Source organism: Semicossyphus pulcher, unplaced genomic scaffold (genome assembly GCF_022749685.1).
Source record: "Semicossyphus pulcher isolate SPU_LCO1_2020_fin unplaced genomic scaffold, fSemPul1.0.p SCAF_20, whole genome shotgun sequence".
Classification (NCBI taxonomy): domain Eukaryota; kingdom Metazoa; phylum Chordata; class Actinopteri; order Labriformes; family Labridae; genus Semicossyphus; species Semicossyphus pulcher.
This window is the reverse complement of record NW_027211694.1, coordinates 100,863-117,869: the sequence shown is the minus strand read 5'-3', so window position 1 is coordinate 117,869 and position 17,007 is coordinate 100,863. Positions and strand designations below refer to the sequence as shown.

General features: G+C 44.6%; 4 protein-coding genes across 4 annotated transcripts; 2 read left to right on the top strand and 2 right to left on the bottom strand.

Annotated features, from left to right (window-relative positions):
• Nucleotides 1-422: 422 nt before the first annotated feature.
• Nucleotides 423-4,349, bottom strand: gcc1 (GRIP and coiled-coil domain containing 1). The gene is made up of 4 exons (XM_069671307.1): nucleotides 4,202-4,349; nucleotides 3,105-3,558; nucleotides 2,251-2,919; nucleotides 423-2,099 (listed from the first exon to the last, which is right to left on the bottom strand). Exons 2-4 carry the CDS (start codon nucleotides 3,468-3,470, stop codon nucleotides 831-833), a joined length of 2,304 nt encoding a protein of 767 aa, XP_069527408.1. The 5' UTR covers nucleotides 3,471-3,558; nucleotides 4,202-4,349; the 3' UTR covers nucleotides 423-830.
• A 757-nt stretch (nucleotides 4,350-5,106) lies between these two features.
• On the top strand, nucleotides 5,107-10,303 carry LOC138599386 (ADP-ribosylation factor 4). The gene is made up of 6 exons (XM_069671036.1): nucleotides 5,107-5,332; nucleotides 5,749-5,829; nucleotides 7,397-7,506; nucleotides 8,086-8,157; nucleotides 9,542-9,667; nucleotides 9,802-10,303. Exons 1-6 carry the CDS (start codon nucleotides 5,266-5,268, stop codon nucleotides 9,886-9,888), a joined length of 543 nt encoding a protein of 180 aa, XP_069527137.1. The 5' UTR covers nucleotides 5,107-5,265; the 3' UTR covers nucleotides 9,889-10,303.
• A 1,000-nt stretch (nucleotides 10,304-11,303) lies between these two features.
• On the bottom strand, nucleotides 11,304-12,525 carry lamtor4 (late endosomal/lysosomal adaptor, MAPK and MTOR activator 4). Its single transcript, XM_069671434.1, has 4 exons — nucleotides 12,441-12,525; nucleotides 12,181-12,264; nucleotides 11,608-11,725; nucleotides 11,304-11,519 (listed from the first exon to the last, which is right to left on the bottom strand). The coding sequence occupies exons 1-4, from the start codon at nucleotides 12,441-12,443 to the stop codon at nucleotides 11,422-11,424; spliced, it is 303 nt and encodes a 100-aa protein (XP_069527535.1). The 5' UTR covers nucleotides 12,444-12,525; the 3' UTR covers nucleotides 11,304-11,421.
• A 2,538-nt stretch (nucleotides 12,526-15,063) lies between these two features.
• On the top strand, nucleotides 15,064-16,636 carry atp6v1f (ATPase H+ transporting V1 subunit F). Its single transcript, XM_069671338.1, has 2 exons — nucleotides 15,064-15,325; nucleotides 16,163-16,636. The coding sequence occupies exons 1-2, from the start codon at nucleotides 15,168-15,170 to the stop codon at nucleotides 16,362-16,364; spliced, it is 360 nt and encodes a 119-aa protein (XP_069527439.1). The 5' UTR covers nucleotides 15,064-15,167; the 3' UTR covers nucleotides 16,365-16,636.
• The last annotated feature ends 371 nt before the right edge of the window (nucleotides 16,637-17,007 follow it).

Sequence of the window (17,007 nt, the reverse complement as noted above, 5' to 3'; positions counted from 1 at the left end):
AAAAATCAATGTTATGACGTGAAAAGTCTTTAAGGTTTAAAAGCTGTCTTACTGCTATAAATAGAAAAGTCAGATTGATATAGTTTATATTTGTATTGTTTAAAATAAAATCAATTCTAAGCAAAATGGAAAAACAGCTTTAGCTTTAAGTAATGTTGCTTTAGAGAAGTAATCAGTAAAAAGTTGTAATGTTTAAAAGAGTTTCACTGTGATGAAATATAAACTCGAACGTTCAGACTTTTTAGCTTAGATTTCTAAAACGTAATGTTAAGAAGTAAAAGCTCATAATTACGTAAAATTACTTCACAACATTATGTCTTATATCTTCTACACTTGGCTCCATTATAATTCAATGTGTCAGCTTCAAATGAACTTAATTAGAGTGTAACAATAATGAACCAAACTGAACTTGTGAAGCAGGAAAATAGTTTAATTTCAACCAGAGAATCAAAAATATACAATTTGAAGAACTGCTTTAACCACAGTTATCTTTGAAATGTTCTCAGTCTAATCACAGTGACAGTCTGTCATTTATATATATATTTTAAATATTCATATATATACACACAGTTCAGAGGGAACTTTGGGACAGAGAGCAGCTGATAGAAACCAAACCCCACCAAGTTTTCCATTAATTTAAACATCAGATAATCATCAGGAAGACAACAGTCCCCTTCATTCCCTCCAAACGTCACAACATCCTGGATGAGTCTGAGGTTTGCTTTGATAAAAACAGACATAAATACACGTCTTCTTAACATATTTGAATTTTAATCCCCACCAGGTGGCGCCCTGCAGCCTCCTGGTGCAGAGTTTCTTCTTCAAGTATTCTAGTTCCTCTTGCTGGGGGTCCACCAGGTGGTGCCCTGCAGCCTCATGACACTGTGTTTCTCCTGCGGGCTGAAGTGCAGGATGGTCAGGATAGCGATGAGCGTCTGCTGCCTCCCGCTGGCGTCCTGCAGTGTCAGGAACTTGTAGATGACGTTCTTCAGGTACTCCATGTTGGCGCCCTCACGGCTCTGGTCTCTGGTCAGTTTGTCGAGTCGTCCTCGCAGCTCGGATACTTCCTCATCGTGGCGTTCTCCGTTAGCAATGAGTCTCGCCTGCAGCTGGTGGATGTCCTCCTCCAGACGGTGTTTCTGCCGCCGCAGCCCACCCACCTCCACCTCCTTCCTGGCAAGCTGCTCGGCATACAGCAGCAGCGTGGGTTCATTGGGTGCAGCGCGCCGCAGGGCCTGGCTAATGATGTCACCCTCACTCTCGGGGCTTGACTCCTGCTGGTCGTCGGCCATCTTGGCAGTGTCATCGGTGAAGCTGAACGCTGCGGCCCGCAGCCTTTCCAGCTCCTGGTCCTTGTCATCCAGCAGTGCCATGGTCCTCTCTCTCTGTTTGTGAAGCTCCGCCTCCAGGCGCAGCAGGTCGTCGCGGTGCAGCGCCTCCACCCGTTCCACTTCCTGTCTGTGAGTGTGCTGCAGCACCGCCGCCTGCTGCTGCCGCTCTTCCAGCTGCCGGCGGTGCATGGCCTCGGCCTCGTCGCTCTGGATCCGCAGGTTGATGTACTTCTCCTTCAGCTCAGAAAGCTGGTCACGGACCTCCTCCAGCTCCTTTGCCTGGCAGCCATCTTTGGCGTTTTTGTTCTTTAACACCACCTGCGCTCGTAGCTTGTAGCGCTCAAACTCGTCCTTGACCTGCCGCAGCTCCTGCTGGTAGAAGTGCACGGAGCCTTTGTTTCCGCTCAGCTCCGCCTGGGTCTCTGCCAGGCTCTGGATGTTCTGGTCTGGGTTTCTCTGAGCTGCCAACAGCAGCAGCTTCTTCACCTTCTCCATCTTCTCCCTCAGCATGCTGACATCCAGCTGAGACTCGTCCAGGCAGAGGTCACCGCTCGTCCTGCTGGACGCTGCCATGGCCAGCGTTTTGTTCTCCGTGTCGAGCTGCAGTATCCGGTCTCTGAGTCTCTGAGCCGCCTGCTGGTCTCTCTGCCGGGTCTTCTCACAGGAACCCAGCAGCTCCGACAGCTCAGACACTCTCTGCTCCAGACCAGCGACCCTCGTCTCTGCAGACTGAGCACGCTCACGAGCATGCTCCTCCGAATCGCTCACCTGCAGGAGCACAATCAGAGACACAAACAGGATTTGTTAAACTCGCTTCATAGTTCAACCCTGTGATGAGTTAAGACTAGAGTCTCTTAAGAGTTTGGAACTAAATTGAGTTTAGACCTGGTTCTAGTTTAGACGTGGTCTCAGTCTTTACCTTCCTGGTCTCGATGTGGATCTGCTGCTGAAAGTGGTTTTTCAACTCTGTCAGCTCTCTCTGCAGCTCTTCCACTCTGGGATCTGGTTTCTTTTGGTCCTCCTCTGCCGCCTGCAGCTTCCTCTTCAGCTCGTCTCTCTCCGCTCTCATCTGGCTGAGGTGAGCTTCAGACTCCGCCCCCCGGTCCACGGCCTGTGATGTGACGAGGAGTGTGGCGTTGGCATCCTGAAGGCGGAGCTCTGCGTCCTGTCGCAGGTCTCTCTCCTGCTGCAGGATCCTCTGCAGCTCCCTCAGCTGCTGGACGTGGTCTCCCTGCTCCTGCTCCCTCTCATGCTGCTGCGTGATGACGCGAGCACGGCTCTCAGCCAACTGCTGCTGGAGGCCATGCAGCTCTGCCTCCTGCTGCGCCGTCATGGTAACCAGGCGATCCTGCAGCTCCTCCATCTCCTGCTTCATCTGACGCTTGTCGCCCTGAAAACTCGCTTCCATCCGAGACTTCTCCTGCGTCACCGTGGCCAAAGCACCAGTGAGCGTGCTCAGTTGGCTCTTTAGCTGGACGACTCGACGGTCTGCCTCCAGGGTGGGAGGGGGCGTGACCTGCTGCTGCTGCTGCTCCGCCCCCACACTGCTGCTGTCTGAGCTGCCAGCGTCAGGGTCGGACCTCAGCGACTGCAGGAAGAAACGTCACAGACAACATAGAGGACATGAAGTTTTACTTGTAGTAGTCCAGGGATTACAGTTGTAGTTTAGGGGTTACTATTGTAGTTCAGCGGTCATTGTTTCTCGTATATTGTCGATAATTGTGTATAGTGAACCTTGATTACATTTTAGTCTCTAAACCTTCACATACGTACCGCTGAGATGGATTTCCCGGCTGGTTCTTGGGGCTCCTCCTCGCTCTGTTCCCCTCTGGGCGTCTCGCTGGGTGTGTCCACAGACGCCGCCGTGTCCAGGCTGTCCTCGCTGTGCAGCGAGCAGCCGTCCTCTGGAACGTCTGGGGAGACGGGATCCTGGCCCTGCAGGTCCACATCCTGGGCGACTGTCAGGACCTTCAGACTGGCCTCCAGAGCCTCCTTCTCCTTCAGGAGACTCTTGTAAGCCTGGACCACGTCTTTGAAGCGGGTCTGGTACTGGACAAGCTGCTTCTTCTGGGACTCGATGGTGTCCAGCAGCTCCTTCCTGCTGGGCCCGCCCCCGAAACTCATCCCGAACTTCTCCATGACTCTGATGGTCTGTCAGGGTAGATCAGACTGGATCATGTGGTGCTGATCATGGTCGAACTGGGACTCACACTGGGTTTGTTGGTTTCTGAAAAATGAAAAAACATCATATGGTGTTTAAATAATCAGACTTCAGAGGTTCATTAAGTCTGAATAACATTTTTAACAGCTGACCTGATGATTCAAACTTTAATATATTAAACATTATGAAAGTGATATTTTTTATTTTTATAATTTACACTATTGACAACATGTAGAGGAGTGTCTTAGTGTTTCTTATTTACGTTAAATATAACAGAGCAGAATAAAACTGTTTAACATGTTATAAACAGAATAAACATGCTTCATAATATTGTTTCTCTCGTGTTTGTTCATAGATAGCTGACAGTTGTTTAACTTGTCAAATTATTTCTCAGCAAATACTTTTTAGTATCAGTCCATCTTCTTTTTGATTACTTGATTAATCGTTTAGTCTATAAAGGGTCCTTTACATAGAGTTATATTTGTATCAATGGTCCATAAGAGTCCAGTTTACTCTTCAGCTATCTGACATTCAGTTCCCTAAGACACAGTTATCCATCTTTAATCCATTACACTCCCAGAGCTGAATCAAATGCTGAATATTAGGTTTGTGTGTTTATAGAGATTTCGGAATTAAGTTAATTGACTTTCCTATTTGACGTTTTATCACCAAACATCGATATTAATCTCCAGTTTTGTACTGTTCTTACCTGTTAAACAGCAGTCAGCAGAGAAACAGGCAAACTGCAGATTTTCAATAACTAACATTTAACAGGAAATGATCCCGAGACTACTTATTTCATCAGAAAACTATAAATATGAAAATAAAGTCGGAGTTTATGCTGTGAGCCGATGACTGTCAGCTAACAGCCGCCATGTTGGTCTGGACCGGAACTGGAGGAGGAAAACGAGGCGGGAATCTGATGCTGCATTCATTGCTGTCAGATAAGATGGAAATCAAGCGAACACACAATGAAAACTGATGTTCAGTTGTTTTCAATGTAAATTTAAATTCAAATAACCGTCTTATTTAGAGTTTGTATCCCTTTATAAGTTACCTGTCAAGATATTCTCCACAGTGTACAAAAATTCAGCAAAGACCAAGATGTTAGACAAACATGAAGTCAGACAACAAAAGACAAGGAAATACAAGTATAAAAATGTACAAATAAAACAGTTGTTGTTTGAATAATAGTAGTTTAACGTAAGAAATTAACAGAACAGTTCGGGAACATCGCATTAGGAGAAATATGAATCTATTAAAGGGATAAAACAGATGAACACCAGTTCACCTCTGTTTACTTGTTCAATAAAATACTTTTTTTAGTCTTTCTAGAGGTGATTTATATCTCATAAATGAAATTTGCGTAGAAACATATATGTAAAGTCTTCTGTGAATAATGTACTTCTTTCATACAGCGCTATATCATCCCTCTCAATCCGTTTTTAATACATTTTTCATTATTATCCTCTTCCATTTCAGTGTCCATTTAAAAATATCTTCATGATGTTCAAATTTACCGTTTTTCTAGCTGAACATGAACCCAGCACTGTCTTTTCGTTTTAATAAAGTTTTTTTCAAACAGTGACGTCAATTATTCCGCGTTGGCCTGGACGTGGCACCGAGGAGGAGCTGCGCCCACTCCGCTCATCTCCGCCTGTTTACCGTCTCTCCTGCGGCTCCGAGCAGCAGCTTCTCCCGGACTCACCGGCCAGTTCTCCCCTGTCAGGTTCTTCATCTTCCCGCCACTGAACCGGGACATTCAGATTAAAGATGGGGCTGACGATCTCGTCTCTGTTTGCCAAGGTGTTCGGGAAGAAGCAGATGAGGATACTGATGGGTGAGCGCAGCGGCTAGGCTAACTAGCTGCACAGCTACAAGGCTAACTAGCTCCGAGGCTAACCGGGCAGAGACCGGCGGGAGGCTGAAGACTCTCTCTGAACTCTGATATAATCTTCAAACAAACGCATTACATCATGTTATCATGCATAAAGTCTGGACTGTTGAAACTGAAACTCCAATTATAAGAGTAAATATTTAAAATAGATGCTAACATGGCTAGCCGCCAGGAACTAACGGTCCGCGATAACGCAAACTGACACAGACGTAGTTTTAACGCTTCAGTTTAACGACAGTTTGTGACCCGTTATCTCCGTGATTGAAGGTTAAACTAAATGTAGTTACAAATGCAGTAAATCTGAAGATGTTCACACACTCGTCTCTGTTGTTAAAGTTCTGTATTTCCTCTTGTTTCAGTCGGTTTGGACGCAGCTGGAAAAACTACGATCCTGTACAAACTGAAGCTCGGAGAGATCGTCACCACCATCCCGACTATCGGTAATAATCAGTCACCTCACGGGGACACGTGCTGATTTGATCAGCTGATAACAAACCGATCAGAGAGTTTGTGACGTGTTTGTGTCAGCAGCTGTTAGATCCCCTAACACACTGACTGTTTACAGACAGGAGGTCTCACTCTGATTACAAACAGAGTGGAGCTTCGTCACTGTTTCACACCCGAGGGGTGTACTACGAAGCTTAGAGCCTTAGGCGGGTCTGTTGAGCCTAAACCCAGGGTTTTCAGTGTCATGAAGCTGGCTCTCCCTGGCTAAATCACAATGTTAACTTACTCTGTAAAGCTAACCTGGTCGGGAGCAGGTTATGTTCAGAGTTTGGGCTTAAAATTGGCTGTAAAGCGGCATAATAATATCCTGACGATGTTCTCCGCGGGTAATATAGATCCTGAGCTGAGGTTATGTGTAAGTGGAAACTTCTGGAATGAAACGTTACACAAGTATAGACACAGAACGAAGCCATGCAGGTATAGTAGCATGTACTGTATGTATCGCATCATGGAGCCCATGCATTTAGTTAGTGATGAATATAATATGACCCCCCACCTCCAGTCTCCCTCTTTTTGCTCTTACCTCTTTGCTTTGGGTAAAATTCCAACAAATCATCCAAACAGTACAAGAGCGATAAAGACACAACATCTAAGGACACTGGACACGTTGGATCACGTTTTTATGTTTGGTCTTAATTTCCTGCCAAGTCCGTTTTACACGTCTGGTTTTGCAGCTAAAACACAGATAATAAAATTGATCAGTCTGTAGATATTTATCACAGATTAAATCAAATTAATTAATTAGAATTCTATTTGGACAAATACTAAAGCTATTTCAACACATTTTTCATGAAGTGAAAGTATCCGACCTAAGTGTAGTTCCTGACTATACTCCACTATCCTGAAATAATGTGAATCATTGTTACAGTTAGAGTTGTAACGTGTGTAGTTGTTACATTAGAAATAAACGGGAGGCACTGAGAGCGTTTTATGTGCTCAAATAAAAACATTAATTTGGGTTTAAAAGAATACATCTCTTCAGCGTTCCTCTCTTGCCTTTTTGCAGCAGCAGTGTTGGTTTTTACCAAAATAACTTTTTATATAATCATCATCACTTCTCATTTAAACAGTCTTACTGAAGCGGACAGCCGATGGTCGCTCCTGTATGTGCGGAAGAAGCGTCAAATGACGTGTAAAATGCTTTTCTGTGAGCGCGCTCAGAACCTGAAGCAGAAAGCCTCAGTTAACAGAGACAGTTCATAACCGCCTTCATGATACCTGTCATCTCTAACTGGTGCTTCAGGCTTTGTTGAGCCAGCTTACCCAAAGAAAGCCCGGGTGTGTTGAACTTGCTTTGTAGTACACCCCTCTGAGTCTGACCTGAGCACCTGGCAGATCACAGGAAGTCAGCATGTACACACACACACACACACGCAGGTAAACATTACATTTGCTTATTTACGTGTGTATGTTGACGTGTGTGATTGCGTGTGTTTGTTTACGTTTTGTTGGTTTGCGTGTGTTTTTTTATGTATGTGTTTGTTTATGTGTGTGTTTCAGGGTTTAACGTGGAGACGGTGGAGTATAAGAACATTTGTTTCACAGTCTGGGACGTCGGCGGTCAGGACAAAATCAGACCTCTGTGGAGACACTACTTCCAGAACACACAGGTACAGAACACACAGGTGCAGGTACAGAACACACAGGTATGTGTACAGAACACACGGACACTGAACCCAGGTACAGAACACACAGGTACAGGTACAGGTACAGAACACACGGACACAGAACACAGGTACATAACACGTGGGCACAGGTACAAAACACGCGGGTAGAGAACACATGGGTACAGGTACAGATCACACGGGTACAGGTACAGAACACACAGGTACAGGTACAGAACACACAGGTACGTGTACAGAACACACGGACACAGAACACAGGTACAGAACACATGGGTGCGGGTACAAAACACGCGGGTACAGAACACACGGGTACAGGTACAGATCACACAGGTGCAGAACACACAGGTACAGGTACAGAAGAGAGGTACAGGTATAGAACACACAGGTACAGACAGGCTGAAGTTCATTGTGAGGCTGAACTGAACAAACACGGCCGAATATAGATGGCCAGGGGGCGGAGCTTAAATCATGATGTTGAATGCTCTGTGGTCAACTGTCGACTGAATGCATCTTCAATCAGCCCCTCCTACCTCTGACCTCTTTGTGTTTGTGTGGTGTGTTCAGGGACTGATCTTCGTGGTGGATAGTAACGACAGAGAGAGAGTCACAGAGTCAGCTGATGAGCTCGCTAAGATGGTGAGAAACAACATCACATATATACAAGTCCATGATGTCATCAGTCACATGACCCCGTAGCTCCACGTCATCAGTCACATGACCCCGTAGCTCCACGTCGTCATCAGTCACATGACCCCGTAGCTCAACGTCATCAGTCACATGACCCCGTAGCTCCACGTCATCAGTCACATGACCCCGTAGCTCCACGTCGTCATCAGTCACATGACCCCGTAGCTCCACGTCGTCATCAGTCACATCACCCCGTAGCTCCACGTCATCAGTCACATGACCCCGTAGCTCTACGTCATCAGTCACATGACAACGTAGCTCCATGTCATCAGTCACATGACCCCGTAGCTCGTCGTCATCAGTCACATGACCCCGTAGCTCGTCGTCATCAGTCACATGACCCCGTAGCTCCACGTCGTCATCAGTCACATGACCCCGTAGCTCAACGTCATCAGTCACATGACCCCGTAGCTCCTCGTCGTCATCAGTCACATGACCCCGTAGCTCCACGTCGTCATCAGTCACATGACCCCGTAGCTCAACGTCATCAGTCACATGACCCCGTAGCTCCACGTCGTCATCAGTCACATCACCCCGTAGCTCCACGTCGTCATCAGTCACATCACCCCGTAGCTCCACGTCGTCATCAGTCACATGACCCCGTAGCTCCACGTCGTCATCAGTCACATGACCCCGTAGCTCCACGTCATCAGTCACATGACCCCGTAGCTCCACGTCGTCATCAGTCACATCACCCCGTAGCTCCACGTCGTCATCAGTCACATGACCCCGTAGCTCAACGTCATCAGTCACATGACCCCGTAGCTCCACGTCGTCATCAGTCACATGACCCCGTAGCTCCACGTCGTCATCAGTCACATGACCCCGTAGCTCCACGTCGTCATCAGTCACATGGCGCCGTAGCTCCATGTCGTCATCAGTGACCCCGTCACATGACCCCGTAAGTCTACGTCATCAGTCACATGACCCCGTAGCTCTATATCATCAGTCACATGACGCCGTAGCTGTACGTCATCAGTCACATGACCCCGTAGCTCCACGTCGTCATCAGTCACATGGCGCCGCAGCTCCATGTCGTCATCAGTCACATCACCCCGTAGCTCCACGTCATCAGTCACATGGCGCCGCAGCTCCACGTCGTCATCAGTCACATGACGCCGTAGCTCCACGTCGTCATCAGTGACCCCGTCACATGACCCCGTAGCTCTACGTCATCAGTCACATGACCCCGTAGCTCCACGTCGTCATCAGTCACATGACCCCGTAGCTCCACGTCGTCATCAGTCACATGACCCCGTAGCTTCATGATGTCACCAGTCACATGACCCCGTAGCTTCATGATGTCATCAGTCACATGACCATCTGTCTGTAGATCCAGGAGGACGAGCTGAAGGACGCCGTTATTCTGGTGTTTGCTAACAAACAGGATCTTCCCAACGCCATGGCAGTCAGTGAACTCACCGACAAGCTTGGACTGCACAACCTGCGGGGCCGAACTGTGAGATAAACACACACCTGTACATTATATAAGCACCTATACACAAACAAGAGCACATCAACACGTCAGTTTTGTTCAGGAGTGTCTAATCTGTGTGTCTCTCTCCCTCTCCCCATCACCTGTCTGTCTCTCAGTGGTACGTCCAGGCCACCTGTGCCACTCAGGGGACAGGTCTGTACGAGGGTCTGGACTGGTTGTCCACTGAGCTGTCCAAACGTTAGGCCACCTGACAGGAAACAGGAAGCAGCTGACAGATGTCACTCTGATGAAGACGAGGAGGAGTTTTAAAGGACTCATTTTGTTTTTTAAATTATAAATGTTTCTGTAAGAGGAAGTGATGTCATGGACTCTGAGCTCACCTTGATTTCCCATCATCCTCTTCTTCTCTTGTTCCTGCAGATGTTTGTTTTTCTTTTACTCCGCATGTTTTAACTCTGAATCATGTGACAGGAAGTTAAAGATGGGGCAGGGTTAAAGACAGGTGACAGTGTACCTGTGGGCAGGGGGAGGGGTTGAAGACAGGTGACAGTTACCTGATGACTCATTCCGTACCCGAAGGCCTCGTCATTCCTAAACGATGTGAAGAAGAATCAGAGACAACAAAGATGCAATAAAGGTTTTTTTTTTTTCTTCTCAGCTGTTTCTGGTTTGATTTAACATAGACTGTCTATAGAACTCGTCTTAAACCTGCATTCTCTCTAATGTCCAGCAGGGGGCGACACCACTGGTTTTAAAGAATTCTGTAGAAGTCTAAGAGAAAATGTTCCTTTTTTTTCTTTATTTCCTCAGTAAACATTCTCATAACAAGTTTATGGTCTCGCTCTAGTTTCAAGTCTTCTTCAACACAGCATGATGATCATTTAGTCACTGATGCTCCCATTGAGAGTCACAGGCTGTGTTCGAAATGCCGTACTATGTACTGCATACTGCGTTGGGCGGTAGTCTGTAGTATGGAGGAGCTTTTCAAATTCACTTTGCAGTATGCTACGCCAGGCGGAAGTAAACAATAACCGCTGCTTCTTTAGCTATAGCGTCCCCTTGCGCTGGAATGCTGCTGCTGTCCATCATTTCAGCTGCTGCTGTCCATCATTTCAACTGCCGCTGTGACGTTCCAGCGATTTGCATTGTGGGATACAGTAGGCGAGGTAGACTGGTCCAATGTATACTGGAGATTTTTTCCGAATCAGTACGACATCCAGGTATTTTTGGCATACTGCACATTTAGCTTTTGTTTGCATACTACATTTTGGCCACATCAGGACCTACTGCTAGTACAGCATGGCATTTCAAACACAGCAACAGAGACCATAAAGCAGGGGAGGGTTTAGGGCAGGTCTACCTGGGATTGACAGGTTAGCCTACCAGAGCCCTAATTAACATCCTGTTTAGTGTTCAGTAGTTCTACAAGTCATTCTGAGGAGTTCACTGTAACGTACGCTGTTCAGCTCCACCTGCTATCGGTGTTTCTAATAGTACGTTCATTATTTATCTGTAAGCACAGAATGTGTCGTTAGATGTTCAAACATTCTCCAAATCAGAAGATTCAGCTTGATTCATGACTGCTGACAGAAGGACCGAAGGTTGGTTATCTGTTAGTAATTAAATCAGTGATTTGAGGACAAAACGAGCACAAGTGTTCGGTTTAAAAACTTTATTTTCAGGTTAAATACATACATTCAAACACAAAACTTTATTTAAATCAAACAGTTTAACTGAGAAACGTTTCTGACGTTCTGCACATCACTTCCTGTTCTCTAAACACTGATCGGTTCCTGCTGGTTGTTCTGACGTTTGACCACGAAAACTTTCTGACCAGAAACCGTCACCGTGTAGACGAAATCCTCCAGAATCACTGAGGACAAGACAGCACAGGTGAGACGGTCACTTTGACAACACATGTCAAAGTGACCGTCAAGTGTGTGTGTGTGAGTGTGAATTACCAGACATGCGTTTGAAAGGCGGATCAGCTGATCCAGGTAACCTGAATCGACTCGCTGTTCGAACCATCTGCATCATCACACCTGCCGTGTGTTCATCATTCTCCAGCTCGCCTGCAGACTGCGGAGGGCACAGAAAACCCACAGGTCAGAAGTCACAGCAGATGGAACAATGTTCACTCTGTAAACTTGATTCAACTCATCAAAACTGAAACGTCATCAGGATGTTTATGAAATGATTACTGTGACAGACTACAAAACGTATTTTTATTCATTACTGCGAGACTTATTTACTAAGTGACTAATCCCAACACCAAACTTCATTCAAAAATCGTGCAGTTTAAAGTTTCCTATTAACATTATCTGTGTAGAATTTTACTGAATATTATTCATGATTACAAACATTACATCAGCTCTTCTGAAATCCGGCAGCAGAGAAGCTCCAGAAGTTCTCTTCACTATTTAATAAACTGTCCTATCTGTTGATAAAATATGGGCAGGTGAACCACTGCTAAAGTGAGTGTTAAAATGACAGAAAGTTGAATGGGGTTTGGTCTGATGCTATGCGTCACTCACAGCCAGAACTCCGTCCTCGCTGATGACCAGGTACCCGAGCTGATCCGGGATCCGCTCCAGACCCGCAGTCAAGGCTGCTGTCGTCTGAAAACAACAGGATAACACTGAGCTAACAGGCTAACTGCTAACAAGCCAAACAGTGTTAGCAAGTTCCAATAAACTGTAAATTCCGGGTCTCATAAACGTCACAGAGAAAGTTAATATGATTAGATAAAAAAACTTTATATGAAAAAATACACATTACAAACCGCAGAACTCACCATTCTTCTTCTGTTTTAATCAGCTGCTGTGCTCAGCTTCATTTCCGTTTTCCTGTGTGATCTTCACGTGACTGCTGCGAGGCCTTCAGGTGCTGTTGGAAATCACAAAACCGTAAAAACCTGATTCATATAAGTTTTATTTCTATTAATCGATCTTTTTCTGTCCTTTTGGCGGCCGTGTCACACACATAAACTTTATAAATAATGGACGTAGTCTTAGTGACGTCATCCATTGATTTCTGAAGAAGCGTTTTGAAGCCCGAATTGCGCCGGCGCTGGCAGTTGCCATATTGGAAATGCCAGAGCCGGCTAATCCAGAGGCAGGCAAAGAGGCGGAGCGCGAGCAAGCTGAAGCCTATGGCTGAGGACTATGGGCGGGCCGTATGAATCAGACAGCTACGGCTAAGAAGCTAGGCTATATGCTCCTCAGCGTAGCTAGTGGTTATTATCCATAGTCTATAAATGAATGAGCTAGTTTAATTTTGTATTTACCACACAGGACATTCTGTTTGTGATGGTGACTGACTGCAGGTGTTTATCTGTCAGTGTACACAAGTCGTTAGCCGCTTGCTCACCCGGATAGATAGCAGCTAGTCGACAAGTAACGGGAAACTTTAAATAACTGATCTTCTCATCTCTGCAGTCCGCTGTAATCTCTCCAGGGGAAAGCAGGCTAACAAGCAGTTATAGCGAGAACAGTATACCTGCTACTTAGTGCTAAAAATACATCAATACAATAATACTCGCATTTAACTCACCGAAAAGATGGAGCTCAGACTTCTTCCACAGACAGAAAGTTCCATAAATCCCACAGACAGATTATTTGTCCTCTAAAGTCTCCAACAACACAAACAGGTGAAGTTAAGCTCAGTGTCTGTGTCTGTGTTGACGTCTAGCAGACAGCCAGCAGGATCCACCTGTCAATGAAGTGATCCAACCCCTATGGTTTAAGGCTTAATATAATTAAAATGGGTGTGTTATTAAAAAAAAATTCACCCCCGTACAGTTGTCTTGAACAATAAAACTAGCTCTTTATAACAAAACCTTTTTTGTACCAGGCTGTAAACATGTTTATTTCTGCTGTAAAAATTGGCATTTTCCCACATGCTGTAATGTTATTTCATGTTTTCTGGAGCCTCAAGTGGCCACTCGAGGAACTGCAGTTTTTTATACTTCCGCTTTTTCAGCACCAGAGGGTGCCGCTTGGTTACACATCACTGCACAAAAGACCACAGACTGTCTATAAAAAGATGTTTTTCTGTACATTTAGTGGAGCTTTATGAATCCTTTAAAGAAGTTAAAATGTTTAAAAGATCAGTAAGTGTGCACAGGTTCACGTAGACTGATAAATGTGTGTGTAGGTCTTTAAATGTATGAGTTTCTATTATGGTCATAAACTATATCATAGATTTATATTGTTTTTAGAAATGATAGGAATAACAAGTACGATAAGAATTCTTGGAGGTTATGTGTTCTATTTATGAGATTACTTATTCTATATATTTATGTATAATAATATTCATAATTCATTCACAAAAACGACACAAGGAATATTATCACTTAATTGTTGGTATTCTAAGAAAAAAAAAAGGGTTCATCAACCTAATAATAAAATGTGAAATCTCACTGAGAACAGAACAACTTCCCATTAAATAAACTAAACTAGATCTTTGCCTCATGTGAAGCTGAGATTTCCGATGAGCACCTGAAGGCAGAAGGCCGTAGTCTGACGTGACGTCACTGGATGTTGTTTAACCAGTTTCTGAGTGATTGATTAAAAATAAAACACTGGCTGTGGTCGAATAGTTCTTTTTGGTTAGGAAGGTTCCGGACGGAGTGAAACGACCCGGAAGTGTTTAAGTGTCAGCCATGATAAGAGCTGTTCGAATTCTGTAAATGATGAGGAAAGGAGCTTTATTATCTCCTTTAGCATAGGAAACACTGTCCTTTACGAAAGGAGAGAGTTACTTAAAGTTAATAGATTACTTACAAGCTCATAGTAAGACAGTGTACACTACACTACAGTAATAATTATACCTATAAGATACAATATAACAGCCTATAAGATAGAATAAGATCGTATTAAAAAATAACAGAAATACAAAAGAACAGAATACGATTCTGCAACATAAATACGGCAAATTTGAGATTTAAAAAAACATTCATAAAACCATTTATTTAATAATTCTTAATGTTAAACAGGCTGCAGAATTTTGAAGTGCACGTTTAGATATATGAACACTTCAGGTGTTCTCAGGTCCTCAGAATAATGCTGTAAAAGCTGCCTCGTCCTGACGGTCGTACTGTTTCAAATACTGTAAACATCTTAATGAGGTCAGATTTTTCTTGGGGGCACCGGGAGACCGCTCTATGCAGTCCACCATCGGTAGATTGTAGTTTTTACACGGCAGAACCACATGACATCAGTCACATCCGCCCAGTGAAGAGCAGTCGGATTCTGTGAGCACCGCGGTCGAAAAGTGCAAGTGTCCTAACCACTTTTCGACCGCAGCCAACGACATGATACATCAATACGTTCAGTTAAAGTTGAACTGATTTAATCAGTGTGTGTGGCGTATTTCCTGTCAGCAGCAGGGGGCGAGGTCACACTAAAGCGGAAGTGACGGTCACCTGACCTGCTCACATGACTTGTAGCATCTGTCACCGAGAAGCTAAATTCCTGCTCCTCTCCTCGGTTCTTCTTCTTCATTACACCTGGGCTCCGTGATGGCCGGACGCGGGAAACTGATCGCCGTTATCGGTGACGAGGACACGTGCACCGGCTTCCTACTCGGCGGGATCGGTGAGCTCAACAAGAACCGGAAACCGAATTTCTTGGTGGTGGAGAAGGACACGAGCATCACGGAGATCGAAGAGACCTTCAAGTGAGTATTCAACAATACACACGGCCTTTACTGTACTGTGGAATTCTGCACTAAACCCCGTTCAAGAATCTAATAATTTAAGGCTTTAGTAGGACATAAATTTGTCATGACAGGCTCTGATGTCATCTCGGTGTATTTATAATCCAGCTGGCAGCAGTTAAGAACTAATTTGTGGGATTTTCTAAAAGCAGACCTCAAAATGTTCAAATCCAGTCAGAATGTGAAATCGGTTGTTGCTTAGATGATGCAGAGGCTCTTGGGTCTGTTTGTCCCGTTCACGCCTCCCTTGAATCATGTGATGCAGTGAAGTGATGGTACTGTTCAATCAGTCATGTTGCTGAACTAATCTTTGATCTCAAATCAAACTCCATTCAATAATCAGTCAATCATTAAAGGTAGTTGACGGTAATTTACTCAGTGCTGAGTCCTTGTATTGTTACTAGTTCCCAAAATGTCCATGTACACATTTCTAAGCATAAGCCTTGCATCAGCCAAAGTTTTTATTTGATAAATATTTCAGTGGAGTCTAAATTGTTTTATTTGTCAATAGGGTTTGGGTTTAAGGTTCAGCAGGGGATTCCAACAGAAGAATACAACAGACCAAAGTTTGAATATTAATAATGGAACATAATCTTTAATTATCAGCAAATGTTTTCTATTAAAAAGAAAAACACATTTTTTATTACCAAAATATCATAACTTGTAAAACATAAAATCTCCTGCATTATAGTGAGTGTTAAATTGACAGCAATTTGAATGAAGTTTGGTGTGGTGTTACATTTTTTTTTCTCTGTTCTCTGGTGATTGAATGCATCTCCTCCATCTTCCTCTCTGCAGGAGCTTCTTGGTGCGCAACGACATTGGCATCATCCTCATTAACCAGTTCATTGCCGAGATGATCCGTCACGCCATCGACGCCCACATGCAGTCGATCCCCGCCGTGCTGGAGATCCCGTCCAAAGAGCATCCGTATGATGCGTCCAAGGACTCCATCCTGCGCCGCGCCAAGGGCATGTTCTCTGCCGAGGACTTCCGCTAAACTCACACACACACACACACACACACACACACACACAGCTGTGATGGACGTGTCCCTGACTCCGTGTTTGTACAGTGATGTAGATTAGCTGAACCAATTGATTAATTCCTCTAAACGTTGTTTTCTTTCTTTGTGTGAAACGTTTAGTTCAGAAACAGGAAGTGGATCATGTGACTGTTTCTGTCAGCTGAGAGTGAACTCACTGTCTGTTTCATGTTTTAACTTATAAAACTTTAACATGTTTAAGAAAATAAAATATTTGTCGGTTGTGATTTTCTGATTTATTCATTGAATGTGTGAAAATGTGTTTTATTTTTTTAATCTTAAAGAATTCATGTGTGTGTGTGTCTGTGTGTGTGTGTGTGTGTCTGTGTGTGTGTCTTTGTGTGTGTCTGTGTGTCTGTGTGTGTGTCTGTGTGTCATCCTGCTGATTAACTTGCAAACAGGAAATAGAGTGAACCAAGCAGGAGGGTACACTACGAAGCAGGATCAGGTGTCATCAAGGTAACTTCAGGGTAAACTTTGCATTTTCAGTACTACAAAGGTGGTTCATTTCTGACCAGGGTTGATTGCCATGGTAACCAATGCTGAACACCTAACCTGCTCCGGAGCAGGTGATGTTGGAGATAAGAGCTCAACCTGT

Excerpts from the sequence above, each read along its gene's own strand:
- LOC138599386 (XM_069671036.1), top strand. The coding sequence starts at position 5,266 with ATGGGGCTGACGATCTCGTCTCTGTTTGCCAAGGTGTTCGGGAAGAAG. Across the intron at positions 5,333-5,748 it reads GCAGATGAGGATACTGATGG|TCGGTTTGGACGCAGCTGGA; the intron begins GTGAGCGCAGCG and ends CTCTTGTTTCAG. Across the intron at positions 7,507-8,085 it reads ACTACTTCCAGAACACACAG|GGACTGATCTTCGTGGTGGA; the intron begins GTACAGAACACA and ends TGGTGTGTTCAG.
- atp6v1f (XM_069671338.1), top strand. The coding sequence starts at position 15,168 with ATGGCCGGACGCGGGAAACTGATCGCCGTTATCGGTGACGAGGACACG. Across the intron at positions 15,326-16,162 it reads GAGATCGAAGAGACCTTCAA|GAGCTTCTTGGTGCGCAACG; the intron begins GTGAGTATTCAA and ends TCCTCTCTGCAG.
- gcc1 (XM_069671307.1), bottom strand. The coding sequence starts at position 3,470 with ATGGAGAAGTTCGGGATGAGTTTCGGGGGCGGGCCCAGCAGGAAGGAG. Across the intron at positions 2,920-3,104 it reads CCGGGAAATCCATCTCAGCG|TCGCTGAGGTCCGACCCTGA; the intron begins GTACGTATGTGA and ends TTCTTCCTGCAG. Across the intron at positions 2,100-2,250 it reads TCCACATCGAGACCAGGAAG|GTGAGCGATTCGGAGGAGCA; the intron begins GTAAAGACTGAG and ends GTGCTCCTGCAG.
- lamtor4 (XM_069671434.1), bottom strand. Across the intron at positions 11,726-12,180 it reads GCGAGGACGGAGTTCTGGCT|TCTGCAGGCGAGCTGGAGAA; the intron begins GTGAGTGACGCA and ends TGCCCTCCGCAG. Across the intron at positions 11,520-11,607 it reads GCCTTTCAAACGCATGTCTG|TGATTCTGGAGGATTTCGTC; the intron begins GTAATTCACACT and ends TCTTGTCCTCAG.